Below are 13,023 nucleotides of genomic sequence, written 5' to 3' on the forward strand. Positions count from 1 at the left end.
GAGCTAGAAAAAAAATGTTTTTGGGGGTTAAAACCTGCAGATTATACAGCGGATTTTTAGCAGTGGATTATGTGGCTAATGTGGCAAATCTATAATGATGCGAAAATCGCAGCAGCCACACAATCACATAATTCCAGTGGCCCTGTCTATAAGATATACGGCACATTTTTATAGACAATATATTTATGCATGTTTTATTTTTTTAAATGTGTTTTATAATTTCCTTATATTTACTTCACAATAAAAATTACTTGAAGGCCAGAGGACACTCATTCTGGAAGGTGAAACTAAAGACAAAATGAAATGAGAAAAAGATAAATAAAAATTAAATGTCCAAACAGCAACTCATTTGAAGGGTCTCACTATCCATAGGAACGCAAATCTATTCCTTTTAAATACGAGCTCAGGCTGCAAATAACTTCCTGTACCTCTAAAAATCTACTGCCACACATTAAGCGAGAAAGGGTAGGTGGTCTGAGGAAACATATGTTGAAAAAGGATGTTGGACTCAAATTGAGATCACTCATTAAGCAGTTTTAGACCTTAAAAAATATATTATGCCAAAATGACTATAAATCTACGCCTTTCCTCACAGATTTGTAACCTGCTGGTTTCATTTGTGCCTTAACACCTTGAAGCTAATTGCTTCAGCTTCCTCCACAGAAAAGTCTTTAAATTGAACACATTCTATTCAGCAACTTGGCACCCATTTTATAATGAAGATATTACGTTAGCACTCTAGTTGTTCATTAGAAATCTGTGGTGAAGTTACAGATGACCACAAGGGAATCAGCTGACAGACTGCTGCTGCTGTTGAAAGTATGTTTCACTCAGCTTGCCAGACATATTTCTGGCATGGATGATTAAAATATTTAAGAATTTATAGAAAATGTGTCATCATTGTAGTGTTCCCCACAGTAGTTTGTATGACAAAATTAAATTAATAATTGTGTTCATTTACTGCAGTGTTCTCTGTAGGAATTCTTCTAAATTCTATAACTCCTATTCCAGCAATATGGCTTACCAGTGTGCCACACACTACTTCTAAACTTAGATTGCTAGTGTTCTTGTTGCTCATTGGAACCCTGTGGTGAAGCTGCAGTAGAATACTGACGTGTCAGCTAACTGACTGCGGCTGTTGTTGGAAATGCATGTGTTACTCGACATATCAAACTTTTCCCTCTCATGGCAGAGGAATATATTTGTTGAAAATGTGTCCTCGTTGAACTTCTAAAGCACTTACCATCATTGCCATAAGAAAATCATGTGTGAGCACCACTTTCTCAAAAACCTTACTCATCAGATCCAAGCAGGCGCTCAACATTTTTCATATGGTGAAATCACCTTAGAATTTCCAACAATTATTAAAATTGCTATGCCCATAAACAGATGGTTTATATTAATATGAGAATCAGTTGTCACCCTTTCTGTGAGCACCTTTTTGGAAGCCTCAAATCCAGGCATTAATTACAAAATTAATGGGACAAAAGTTATCACCCAACAATTTGACAGCTGTGGCTCTTGTAATCTTTTTCCTAAATAGTCCCATGATAATTACACCACCTAACAAACAATTTTGGGTATTTCACCCCAAGTTTTAAAGTGGTTATTCACAACATCATTATTATACCACGGGGAGGGCTCTCCCAGATAGGTTTTGACTTAGGTAGAGTAGGGCTCTTAACTTCGCCACGCGACTCTCTGATTCCACCCTGGTCAATACTTACCTGGGAGTGCCCTCTCCTTTAAGTAATATTGCTTAAGCTGTTGCTTTTTTCCTATGGTCTCAGAAATTTAAAGCAGTTGCTTATCGGATGAAAGTCTGTAAACCTGTTTGCTATTTTTCGAGTTTTGTCACTTGAGTTTGGTTATAAAGTAGTACTTGCCATATTGATGAATACAGGCCCCAGCTAGGCCCGCAGCATACAAGGGTTCGCTCTCCTGTAATGGAAGCTACAAGGAAGTTGGCACGGAAACTGCAAAGTACAAAGACAAAGTTTATTAACCCTTAAGGGTGGTCCTACAACCTATACAACACTCTTCAGTATTGCACAGAGTAGTACAAAGAACTTGCGTACACGGTCCCCTTTTATACACAACAGAGGGGCTCATAAATGGGTGGATACATCATGAGGCGAGCATTTTTACCTTTTATGGGCATTTTCGATACAGAACCAATATGTGGGCGGAGTAACCAATTTCCTGAGCCCGCGAAAACATGGTCAAGCAAGGATTAACTGATAACAGATGTGGTCAAGTCTGGGCATGCGCCAGACGGACAAAGGAGCTATTTATAGACTGTTACTAGGCAGATTACAAGAGCAACTAGGGAGAAGGAAGGACTCTTCTCGTGCACAACACGTGGAGACATAACAATACAAAATGGAGTCCAGACATTAGTCAACATAAGACAATAGACATGTTCTAAGGCAGGAAAGTTAATGTCTTTAGTAAATGCTTAACCATCGCTGTTTTAGTTTTCAACAATATGCAAAGTTTCACTTTCACTTTTTTTGATATTCATCTGTGTTTATAACACTAATCATGTTGACTAAAAAGTAGTACCTACCATTAACGTAGTTTCACTTCCGCTTTCACTTTAAATTCTGTGAATCCTGTGTGTCAAATCTATTTCCAGAACATTATTTCAAGCGGTGGATCGTGAAGCTTTTAACAGCTTAGAGTGGTGTAAAAGTATAATATATATATTGTATGCCTTTTATTTTAGTAGTCCTGAAATGCTTTGCTCAACTTCGTGTTTTTGTGTTGTGCATGTGTTAAATCTTATTTTTCTTTTCTTTTGTTTTTATGTGCAGTGCCTGGTGTTCGAAGATGCTCCCTTTGGGGTTCAGGCAGCACTGACAGCTGGGATGCAGGTGGTCATGGTCCCCGATGAAAATCTGAACCGAGATCTTACAAAGGACGCTACAGTGGTGTTGAAGTCTTTGGAAGATTTTAAGCCTGAACTGTTTGGTCTACCAGCATATGATTAAAGCTGTTCCATTGAATTTGATTTTTTACTCTGAGAAGGCTCCTCTTTGGTATAATTTTTTATTAATGTTTCCAACAGTGGAAAGTTACAAATAAAAGGCATAGGAATATGTCTCCTTAGTATTGCTATTTATTGCTCTCAAACTCATCTTGTACACACCCCACACACCTTCCAGCCACTACTCTGAGAAGAACTACACCACCCACTGATAAAATGATTAACAAATTGGTTTCTTTTATTGTGTGTTGTTTGTGTTACATAACAGTGTTATTTGGACAAGTGCTTAAATGGCTGAGAAGATAGACGGGAAACCGTAATCAGCTGAAATAAAGTTAACAAATCGCTATATATGTAGTATCAACCATTGTAACCACATCTAGGCATTCCATAACTGGAATGAGGACCAGAAAAGCCAATGTATTTGTTTATTTTGATTTATTAACACACTATCAGTGAACAGTCTCCCTGCTCAAAAGTTAATGAGGATTCTAAATGAGAAGCATTATATTTGTGAAATAGCCTGGTTTTAAGACCTTTCCTGAATGTTACGTGATTAGGTGCACATTGTACATACTTTGGCAAGGTTCTCCAGGCCAGAGAAGCCTGGAGCGGAAAGGTCTGCCGCCAAAACGAGCTCTGTGAAAACAAGGGATGTATAACCTTACTGAAGAGAAAGAGAGCAGTAATCTAGATGGAGTATACTTTAAGAATCTTTTGGAAATGTAACAATAAGAGTTACTATAGAGGACACAATGGATGAAACACAGTGTCTTTAATAGTTTTTCGAATAGGCAATCGTTGAATGGCCTTTCGATCGGCTTAGCAGAGCTGTAACGTTGGGTGCCTCTAAATAGGTAGGCTGGCTGGTCTAGTTAAGAGTGAACATTTGATACCTAGAGAACATTACAATAGTCTTACTTTGAAACATTTAGAAATTACACAAATGTTGTCTGCTCTAATATGTCAATGGTGGATATACATGACCAAGACGCTGCATATTAAAAATGCAGACAGAAATTACTAAGGATGTGTTAGGTGCAATAATGTTAGCACTATGAGCTCCCTTTCCAAATTATAAACTGTGTTGTATCTTCATCCAGAGTGATAGTCCTGTATGAAGAAAGATTCCCAAATTGAATAAAGATGGACATTATACAGATTTTGGGTTGAAGATATTTAGGCGTTACGCTTAAAATGCATTTTAATGCCAGACGGTAATGGGGCCCAAAAAAGATTTCAGAGTAGAGTCGATGGAATCCTACAATCAGTGACCATCGGAAGAAATCTGAAAAAAGCAGACCTTAAGGAGATTCTGGGAAAAAAACATCCATTGTCAGTTGAAGCTTTTTAGCCTTGTTTTAATCAGTGCGACAACCAATAGGTAGTTGTCAAACTGCGAGAACAAGGGCAGCAACCTCTGAATTACATAGGGCTGGAAGTAAATTAATTACATAGCCTCATTTTCACAACTTTGCCCCCCATCAGAGATAATTACTTTTTTTTTACTTTGCCATTTTCAGTAATGTTGTACAATAGAAAGATGTTTGGAACTCTATATTAAGCTGTTCAGTTAATATTACATTTACTGGCAAGCAATTTAGAATAGGAAACATTCCAAAAAACGATTTGCTGATATTCTAAAGATTTATACTGCCTGGGCCTTATTAGTTGAAACTCCTATCAAGCTGGATCTGTCTGGAAATTATGAAAATATGTAATTCTTGTTTGTGGTTTGAATGAAATGGGCATGATATAATAAATAATACTAAAAAGAATTTGTGACGACGTCCAGTACTTGACATTAAATAACCCTCTTTAACATATAGGACTTTGATTGCCATACCTTCATCAATTACGTTCTTCTTCTGCAGTACAGTGCCAAATCTCCAACTATCCCTTCAGACACCATTGAATTAATCAAGAAAATGCTCTTTGTCCATCCTTGTTCTTCTGATGGGAAACTGTATTGTCTCTCCAAGTAGAATGACAATAACCATAGTTTTAGTTCATCGTAATCAGTGCATAATTTGAGCCGGTGGTTTCCGGTGCTCAGCGCCCGCACTTAATTGACAGCATTGGCACCTATGACAGTCTGCCACATGATGGGCTGTTTGTCTGATTTAGAGTGAGCACAACAACACTTGTTTACTAATTCAATATATGTTAAAAATAACTAATACCTGCCGCCCATGCTAATCTTTTAGCTTTTGGGGCCTGAAATAGTCTGAATTGTCGCACTTGTAGGACTGTGATGGTTAGTACCTGGTTTGGCATTGTCATGGGTAGGACGAGCAGGGACAAAGGGTGGTGTAGGCTGCAGCGGCCTCCTGATGAGGCCCTGGCACTTCACTTTTACAAATTAAGCACTGATCGTAATTATGTGATGAGCCTGTCGGCACAGTTGACCAAACACCACAGATAATACTGCGGCACAACTATGCCGTATTGTGTCGAGAGATGCCACAGCTGTGCTAATTGTGAGCATGAAGAAGAGCTAAATTGTAAGGGACACTTTTCACTAGATCCCATCAATAGTGCTCGATTTGCAGAAAAGAGTAATCAGTCTGCCTCGCAAGTCTTTAGAAATGCTGTCTAGTCCCAGCCTCATAGTTCACAACCTATGCAAGTGTATGACTCTATAAGCCTTCTCGATTTTAACAAATGCAAACACAGTACTCAAAACTTGCAGTTCTTTTATGTGGGACAATCTTTTAATGATAACAAAGCAAGAGTTGAGGAAAATGTTACAATTGTATTTTAGGAGATCATGGTATTTCATCACTACTTTGTGTATTGATTTGTTTGCATTAAGAGAGGCCTTTTCTAGTTCCATCAGTGCTTCATTTCTGTTCAGATAGAAAAAAGAACAATTATGACTCTGTTCAAAGATATGTGCTTGACCTTTTTATCTTCCTTTAAAACCGATTTCTACAGTAACATCATTTGCATGTTCCCCATAAACGGTTAGCCTATAAAATGTAAAGGGTAAATCAAAATGGGTCTGAATATTCATTGTAAAAAAGACTCCCGCTATGTGTCCATCAAACAAAGTATGATGACGACAGAGCCCAGTTTAGTAGGAAAGTCTATAGTAGGCTGTTTTAAAATGCAAAAAGGCCCATTGTTGGACATTAGCGGCTGTTCTACTGTACACCATGCCTTTGCTGGGCCTGTGCAGCAGCTGATGTTCATGATGCCGAAATCGTTCAATAAAGAGTTTCCAGTCAAGGTAATGTGTAACAGTAAATAAGTCTAAGCTTGGTAAAAAGATATTGTCATTTTTGTGTCAACCACGAACCCATTCTGGCACTGAGTGGAACTCAGCACACGGTAACCTAGATAGAATAGTTTGATGAAAGTTGCTGTTTTGTATCAGATTCACCATGAGAAGGGAAGCGGCTGGACTCTAGCACTGCCTCTTGCACGTGCGTGGCATCTACTTCTCCCTCCGCTGCTCTGGCCCCGTTTCCTGCCATCTTTGAGGGATTACGACACTGATGAGTGCCCATGAGGAACAAAACTCCTGCGCGCGCGCGTTTGCAGAGTTCCATTTGAGGTGCGCGCCAAAGCTCAACAGCTGAAGCTGCGGGATAGATAGCAGCAGCTCTGTCGTAATCTTTAGAAACGAATTATGTCATCTTCCGATGCAGAAACGATGCACGTTTCTGACCCCATTTATCCCTTATGCAATATGACATAATGAATCCAGTATTTGATTTTCCGACTCTCCTACTAAGGTTTCTCGCTCTGATCTGTACAGATTACAGAGCTAACCCACTAAGAGGTAATCAAGAGATACAGCTTAGGAAACAGAAACAGAATGGAAATGTTTGATAAATAATAGCCAGATTTAGTACATTAGTCACTACAAATTAAAAAAAACAAATCGTAACATAAAATGTAAAACGAAGGAAAAAAAAAAATCAACCAAAGAAGGCCTATTTTCCGTATTTTTCTGTATTTAAAAATAAATACAAACAGGAAATAAATAGTTTTCTATCTGTATTTATTTGCAAAAAATTAGTAAAAACGGAAAACTGGGAGCCCTAATTATGAGCCTTCTCTTAATGCCTCAACTCCTGGATTTTCCTATGCAGATGCACTACTAAGTGTCACAACTTCAGCTGCTGCTGATTGATTTATATACTAGCATGTTTGTTCTTTGGAACTTGTGATTGGGGTCAATGAAAACATGATCTGCAGAAGCTGAAAACAACATTGTTTCTACTGATGGAGAACATTTAAACATTCGTGCAGTTTCAAGAGCTTTTTATATTAGGCAGCTTTTTAATACAAAAATTGATTTCTTATTATGCAGATATAAATCACATTTTTTTTTAAATTGGCTTTTAATGCTATTTATCTTTCTTTGTGCTTTGTCATTAAAGTAAAGATATTTTTCAGAGTTTTAGGTTTGATGAGCAATTTATACTTTTATTTGAGTATATTTTTAGGTTTCACATGAATCTTTTCAGTCATCCTACAGATAAGGAGTGGGAGACGTGAGGTTAGTATGCCCTGAGCACAAACACTTACATTTTGCAAGCTCATGCTTAAAATTGACATCTTTTTAAACCGACTTTTAGCACATATTTGCATGCATGCATATACTAGATAGTGTACTCACGAAGGGTTTGTGTACACTTCCATTTCTTCGTAGGCACATTATCATACCGTACAATATTCTGTCAATGGACAGAGTGCACTGCTCAGGTTGGCCTTGTTTGGTGCCGTCTGTTCGGCAACAGCTGTGGGTGAGTAGAATCAACATTGACAGCCGGATCAGATCTCAGACAGAGAACGAATAGGACCAGTTTTATTACAAAAACTGCACCAAGACTTTTTTCAACAGAGTCGCATTTCAATGGATTGTTGCGCTTGGCCCATGCCTGAAATCGAGCCCATCTGAATTCCATCACTCTCCTGAGAGGGACGGGTGCCTGTTCTATGACTTGCTTATAATTTCAGCACACGTATTTTACACAAAAATCCAATTGCTTCAATAAATGTTTGAAATGCTAATTTCATGGGTGAGGATGTATGACGTAATGGCCGAAGCTGTCAACTTCGGAGCTGGGGATACAGGTTCCAGTCTCGATGTCGGCTCAACATCTTGTGATTTTGGCAAATCACTTAATCTCCACATGCCTATGGACAGCGCCTAGAGACCCTCATGGGTGATTAGCCACGCAATACAAATCCAAGTATTATTATTATTTCTTGTGCTAGGATAGATCTGTTCCCACGATTTCCTTGGGAGAATTAGGGTTGTCATGCTATGAGGTTGCAGACTCCATTGGGTACCCTGTAAGGTTTAGGGGTCCAGATGGCGCCCTGTGAGCTAGCCAGGAACTAGTTCAACATATTCTGATTATATTCTGATTGTATGCACGGACACAGCCCCCTATAGTTTCGATACTTATGTTGCCCAAACGCACAGTATTACTGAATTAGTAGGATCCGTACAACAGAAAAAGAACCATGCACACTATGGAGTGGTCTCTGTCTTTCCTTTGGCATGTACTGAGTTGTAGAGCGGAGGTCCATTCCAGTCCATGCTACCTCTCCCTGCCAAGTCTAAAAATGTACTTATTAAAATCTGTGAGTAAAAAAAATGGAGCAAAAGTAAGCTGCAGTATCTGCCATGGACTGAAACTCCCAGAGGTGAGAAGAAGCATACATTTCCATATTATGAATTTTCTAGAATAAATCATGTAAGGGAGGCTTCAGTAAAATAATGAGCAGGTGCAGAGTGAGCTCATGAGCAAGAGTAGATGATCTTCTAAAAGTATGAACATATGAGCAAAGTTCCGAGAGAAGCAGTGATTAAAAAAAATATTACCTCGGGTGCTAGAGGCACCCTGTATCTCTTACCACACAGGATCCTTTGGTCAAGCATTTTGAAAAATCAAGACAGTTACAGATTACATTACTTAAACACCATAAATGGACATGCATGCTGCTTTTACAACCACACAACCCTCTTGGACTGCTTGCTCATAATATCTCAGAGAGTCAAGGATGCTTAAACGAGTCAAACTTTCTATTGTAGACTTTGTCTTTTGAATGCTCTTTACAAGGAGTGGTTAACTATATCTCGATGGCCTGGCCTAGCAAATGGCAATACCAGACAATTAAAAAGAATAAGCACTTTTTTAACCCCCAGCTCATGTGACAGGATATCATCACCACACCTCAGCAATATATAGTAATCATCAGAGTAAAACGGTTCTTATCTACTGCCAAACATATTCTAGATGTCCTAACCACCAAATCTTGCCTCATACACTGCAATGACTGAATACAAAACATTGTAGGAGTCCTTGCTGTCCTCTTCAATTCCTTCAAGGTTTGTGCTCTCCAGGAGCGTTCATCCCAGTGGAGGTCTCACCCTCTGCCACCCCCTCTCAGCCTCCCAGACAGCCACATACCACCTGAATACTGTGTTCACTGTGCCAGAAAAACCTTGATCAAAGAAATCGCAGACCTCTTGAATGAATGAATGAATGAAAGTTGGTTGATAAAGTACAGCAGTAACATTTGAAGGTAGTCTAATCACATTCTCATTTATCAATCATACAAATCACATCTTCCTCAAAGACTTCAAACTTTCAGAATGAGGAAGCAAGATGTAGTATACCGGGTGAATAAAACAACGCAAAAAGGCAAATGTCTTGTTCTTGCCTTCACTTCTATGAAGATCCTCAGCTGCTACTACTCAAACCCTTTTTAATGATCTGACTGCAGCTATCACAATCCTCAAGCAGTGTGTCATCCACTCTCAATGGGTAACCAAAACGGAGCCTCAACAGTGCAGTGTCTTGAAAGACATCCACATCAACTTCCTTAAGCTAGATGTCACAAGCAAGGCAAGCATAGCCAGCTCCATATTAAAAGTGATCATCCCTCTGGATACACTCAACAACAACCTAAAAGGCAACAATGGTACAAATGCCCTTCTGAAACTACACACCCAGAAACCAAAGCCCCCCACATCCTGGTACCTCAAACAACTCAAACACGGAAAACAGACCTTCTCCAAATAGAAAATAAAAAACCAAAATCCTTTAAAAAATGTAAGCTATTATGCTACTTATAGAAACATCTTCGCTACAATGAAAGCTGCATACTACACTATAATAATCAGTGGAGCCACAACCAGAAGCAAATCCATATTCACGATTGTGAAAGACTGCATCGCTTTGAAACCAAATCCCTCAAACAATTTCTCAAGTCAAAGGTGCAATGATATTCATCCACAGGAAAAACCAGCAACATCAGACACACTGTGATTACAACATCAAATAAATGAGGACCAAGTCTGTTCCCCCCTCCTGCAGCACAACTAAATGAACGGCCTTCATGCGGATCACCCTGAATTACTTCTGACGTATTACTGTACTGAAAACCAATGCTTATGAAGATAACATCCTCTCAACCCTGATAGACCTCTTTGGGATAAGCAATCACATACCCACCTGAGCATAGTAATAACCTTGCTTGCAAAAGACACTTTCCACAATGCACTGAAGACTGGATAAAGCCTTGCTAAAACACGCTTTCCTCGACCCTTACAACCCCACCAATTAGCAGCTTATCACATCTACTCTTGGTTAGAAAGATCAGAGACAGCAGTCACCATCCGCCTAAAGAACAAATCAGTCATCTCCCTCCTACATACCTATGAGTCATTCTTCAAAGCATGATGCAGGAAAAGGGCAGTGACCATCATGGTCCTGGATAACACTCTTCTGTTCATTCGTGAGGGACCTAGTTGCCCCCAGTGCATCTCTATGTGTGAACAGCTTTTGACACATTCATTCTTTATGTCTTGTTCAACATCCTGTAAGCACATGAGGGGTTAATACACATGTTCTATTCCTATCTCTCCGGTTTGAGAAATGACCAGAAGACAAGCCTTGAAAAGATAACATCTAGAATCTTAAACAACAATCTATGTGAACAGGTGTAGGTCTGCTCTCTTCTTCATAAAGGAACCGATAATTCATTTCTTCAATGAACATCTCTTCTGCCACTGCCAAGAAACCTCCTGTTTACTCTTTTTGAGTTCAAAAAAGTGATTTTATTAGAAAAACAAGCAATAAGAATACAATGTTATGATAAAGAATAAATAAATAGAAAAAGAAAGAGTAAAAGGAAGTCAATTAGTATAAAACCTCATGCAAACATGACTAGGTTCGAATGGCAAAGCAATAAGATAACAGTATAACCAATAAAATAATGCATCTCACCTAATTTGTATGAAACAATATAATAGTAACACAAGAATAATAATACATTATGAAATATTATCATAAGCTACGGAATATCATGGAGGTCGAGCAACTTCCTGTTGAATAGGAGTTAGGGAGAAAGAACGCTTAACACTAGAATCAATGAACATTGTAACAGGTAACTATAGATTCAAATGCTTTGTGGCTAAATGGATGGGATGAACAAGTGCTGTATCCAGTCTGTGGTTGTAACATATCGCATACCACCATGCTTGAAATGATATGTTTGTAGAATCTTTCCAATTTTTAATAATCTGCTGAAAAGCAACTGTCAATAAGAAATCAACAATCCTTATGTTGCAGATGTAATCATCCCAAATGGGCGATAGACTACCCAAAAATAAATATGTGACAGAGAAAGGGAAGTTGGAGTTGGAAATTAAATTAATTTGAGCCCATACCATTTTCCAGAATGTATATACAGGTGGACACTTAAAAAGTAGAAGTTTCAAATCAGCAAATGGGGAAGGAGCATGGCCAAGAGGTATCAGGTACTTCATTATGTCTTTTATGTAAAACGACCGGGTGCAGCAAAAGCCTATTATAAATAAAAAATAATGTTTGTGTGGTGTTAGCTGCCCTAGAGGTTTTCCTGATCTTGGACCACATTTTATTCCATAAAGAAGGAGACCAATCCAAATCAAGATCATCCTCCCAAGAAAGCTCAACCGTAGTGTTTTCTTTATTTGAATGTGAGGATCGGATATGAGTGTAAATAGTGGCAGCTTAGGGCAGGGAAATAGGAAAGTATGTAGACTGTTAACCGGGAAAGGTTCAGGATGAGATAAAACTTGAGTATATGCACTTGAAAGGGCTTGTTTAATCAGATTGTACTTGGAATGGGAGGAAGGAGGCAGGTCAAAAAGTTGACTAGCTTCAGAAAAAGACAAGGCTTCATTTTGGGAAAAAAGCTAGTGTGTCCATATTGCACCCTTGTGTCTCCAGGATTTCCAATAGAAGGGTTTTCCACGAATCAGAATACATTTATTGTGCCATAATGTGGAGTTAAAAAAGGAGTCTGAGTCAATAGGGGGAGTAATTGGAGTAGGTTCCAGAAGTTTACAGGTGTGTTTGGGAACAGGGGTAAAAATAGATTGTGGTCTACGGGTGAAAGAGAGAATTTCTTTAAACGAGAAAGGAGAAAGAAAAGAGCGTTCAAGATCAACCCATAGAGGACAATCCAGTGGGGAGTCAGATAGCCACCTCGAGGCCTGGCAAAGTAAGAAAGATTTTTGGTAAATAGGAAAGTTAGGATAATTGACTCCACTTTCTACTTTTGGTTTTATCAACCTCAGCAGAGACATGCAAGATTTTGTATTATTCCATAAGAAAGAAGATAGTATAGAGTTGATTTTTGTAAACAATTTTAAGGGAATGGGAACTGGGATATTAGAAATAGTATATAAAACTAAGGGGGAAAGCAACATTTTAAGAGTGTCCAGACGGCCCCACCATGAGAGATATAAGGAATGCCATATAGTTGTTAGAGTGGAGATTTTATGTATACATTTCTCCATACATAGAGATAATGTATTTGGAATTAAAGGGGTAAAATAGAGACCTAAATATTTAATATGATGCGAATTCCAAGCAAAATTCTAAGATTTAAATTTGTCTTTAAAGGTATATTTAGTTAAAGGAAGTATTTCGCATCTGTCCCTATTGAGCTTATAACCAGAAATGGAGGCAAAAGAGGTCCACTTCTTGTAAAAAGGCAGGTACAGAGGATTGTGGGTT

General features: G+C 38.6%; 1 protein-coding gene across 1 annotated transcript in view; it reads left to right on the forward strand.

Annotated features, from left to right (window-relative positions):
• Positions 1 to 3,103, forward strand: part of PUDP (pseudouridine 5'-phosphatase) — a 758,189-nt gene extending 755,086 nt beyond the window's left edge. The window contains exon 4 of the mRNA XM_085622590.1: positions 2,817 to 3,103. Coding sequence (XP_085478716.1) covers positions 2,817 to 2,993 — 177 coding nt within the window. The 3' untranslated portion in view covers positions 2,994 to 3,103. The remainder of the gene's footprint in view (positions 1 to 2,816) is intronic.
• Positions 3,104 to 13,023: the final 9,920 nt, after the last annotated feature.

Source organism: Triturus cristatus, chromosome 8 (assembly GCF_964204655.1).
Source record: "Triturus cristatus chromosome 8, aTriCri1.1, whole genome shotgun sequence".
NCBI classification, from domain to species: domain Eukaryota; kingdom Metazoa; phylum Chordata; class Amphibia; order Caudata; family Salamandridae; genus Triturus; species Triturus cristatus.